At 44.0% G+C, this 2,500-nt stretch overlaps 1 protein-coding gene across 1 annotated transcript in view; it reads right to left on the bottom strand.

The window, feature by feature from the left end:
* rtbdn (retbindin) overlaps positions 1 to 2,500 on the bottom strand; it is a gene marked incomplete at both ends in the record, with an annotated part of 8,318 nt that overhangs the window by 5,136 nt on the left and 682 nt on the right. Inside the window, 2 exons of the mRNA XM_083648594.1 lie at positions 899 to 995; positions 2,220 to 2,348. Coding sequence (XP_083504720.1) covers positions 899 to 995; positions 2,220 to 2,348 — 226 coding nt within the window. The remainder of the gene's footprint in view (positions 1 to 898; positions 996 to 2,219; positions 2,349 to 2,500) is intronic.

The following is a 2,500-nucleotide window of genomic DNA, read 5'->3' as shown; positions in this document are numbered from 1 at the left end:
AGCTGTACGACAGCCCCTGGTCACTGCTCTTTTTATATCACCCAGCTGGCCTCTGCAGCACTCAACCCTTCCACACCTGAGCCCACAGCGTGGCCCTGCACTCTTAACCCTTCCCTGACCGCCGACTCTCTCTCCCACCGACACACACCAACTCTGCAACACAGCACCTCACCTTCTACCCGCAAAGTCTGTCTCGGATGACAAGATTTGAGGTCAGTCAATGGGATTCAAACCCCTGTCTCCCCTCAGGAAAAGTGACGCATCTTCTATCTATTGAGTCCAAGCAGAGCAGGCTAAGGCAGGACTGCTCCACTTGCACAAAAAATGCTCAGGTCAGTGGGCATCAGACATCAGTTCATATTGTTGATGCTTTTGTTTCCGGCCTTCTTTTTAACAGGTGAAAAACATTGAACATGTCTGATTTTTGATGAAAAAAGCAAGATCATAGATTATGTTAATTGTCAATCAGAGATGTGTCAATTGGTACGCAAAAGTCGCTCATCCCGATCTCGACTCTTCTCCTCCCTGGCACCCCAATGGTGGAACGAGCTGCCACCTTCGGTCAGGACTGCTGAATCACTGCCGATCTTTCGGAAAAGACTAAAGACTCACCTTTTCAGGCTCCACCTGGGCCCTTCTTGATCTAACTTCTTTCTCTCTCTTCTTTCTCTCTCTTTATTTAATATTATAAAAAAAAAAAAAAAAAAAAAAAAAAAAAAACCCTAAACTAAAACTCGTACCACTGTTCCTTCATGATCTGTAGTTGTCATAGACTGTGCTCCATAGTTGATTGCTCTATTGCTGACAAAAAGTGTGTTACTGTAAGTCGCTTTGGATAAAAGCGTCTGCCAAATGACGTAATGTAATGTAATGTAATGTAATGTAATGGTACGCCTACCTGCTGATACTGAACACAGGTCCCAGTGCAGTTCTGTCCCCGAGGGTCTCTGGCCCAGTTACGACCACAAGTCAAGTCCATCCTGCAAGCATCAAACCTGAAGAAAGGTACAAATTAAACTTTTCCCAAAATGTAAAACAAAATGCATAATTTTTGTAATGCTTTTGTCATGCTCAACTCTATTATTTTGTAATAATTCTCCCTCAAGTGCATGTCTGTAGCAGACCATTAAGGACCATTTCTCACTTAATAATAATAATACATTTTATTTGCATTACTTGAGTTATAGTGGCTCTTTACAAGTTATGAGCATATATCCTATAAGGTATAAAGAGGGCGGGGTTCCCAAACTTCGCCATGACAAAAATCCCCGAAATAGATATGTTTTGAACTACACACACCCATTTGAGGTTTTGTCCCAGGGACCCACATCAGTGAAACATCTGTCTATAGAGAATGTGAAGTTGACGTCATGCCGTGTTTGGGGTATTATTTGTTTTTTCGCGCCATGTTGTGAGGAAGCGGCTGCCTTTCTGTTGACGAGTTGAGGGCTGTGGTTTGATTTCCTGTCATGATTCTGAAAAACGCTGCCATGGTAGGTCATGTCTGTCATTTAGCAAGAACACCCACAGCAATTATCAATCCATATGTGATTTCTGTTTTGCTTATTTCTGTTCAGGGTCTGTAATCCAGTCTTGGGCTGCCAAATCAAATGGATCTATGTTGTTTATCGTGGTTAGTTTGGTGAAATACCATTGCTTGGCATTGAGATTTAATATTCTCCGTTCTCCGTGACCAATTTAACCAACGTTTTAGCCAAAGAAAACCAAAGGTAAACAGGTAAACAGCGTAATAGGCACAGGTAAACAGAACGCATTCCTCACAAGATGGCAGCCCCAGGTCCTAACATGCAACACAATGTGACGTAACTTCACATTCTCTATCATACTTATAGACTACAAATGTGCTCAATTGAATGAATGAATCAACCATGAAGATAAATTATTCCTGAATTTGTTGTGACCTTCTGTAACCCAAGGACCCTTGGGTGCCTGTGGACCCCTGTTTGGGAACGACTGCTATAAGCATTCATACCTTTCATAATTAGAGAGGACCCAGCTATTATGTAAGCTGTGTTGTACCTGTGTTATACATGAGTTTTATAGCATTTATTAAGCACTCACAAGGGATTGCTCAAGCTAAAACCCTATTACAGTTTTCAGCATCGGGCTTGACGGTCTTACGAGTGAAGAGGGATACAAACACAGACAGCTATTGATTTGGACCTGGGTTTCCTTGGCAATGTGTTTGGTGAGCTCACCAGTCGCGGCAGAAGCTGTGGCAGAGGGGCACAGCCTGGATGTAGGAGCGGCGGTGGGGGTGAGGCCAGCGCGCCGCGTCGGGGGAGCAACGGTAAAAACATGACACGCGCTTCAGGAAGCCTTCACACCTGAGGAGAGACAAGGGGACAGTCATGATGTATTAGTTGTGTCACAATTACTTAAACCTTTGTTTATCCTGGGAAGCCTGACTGAGCACATCCTCCTGCTGGCCACAAGGCCGCTCCACTGCAGCTCCAACCGGCATCACATCAAGACAAAG

This window comes from Poromitra crassiceps (assembly GCF_964638095.1).
Source record: "Poromitra crassiceps genome assembly, chromosome: 13".
Taxonomy (NCBI): domain Eukaryota; kingdom Metazoa; phylum Chordata; class Actinopteri; order Beryciformes; family Melamphaidae; genus Poromitra; species Poromitra crassiceps.
This window is presented reverse-complemented; position numbering and strand designations above follow the sequence as displayed.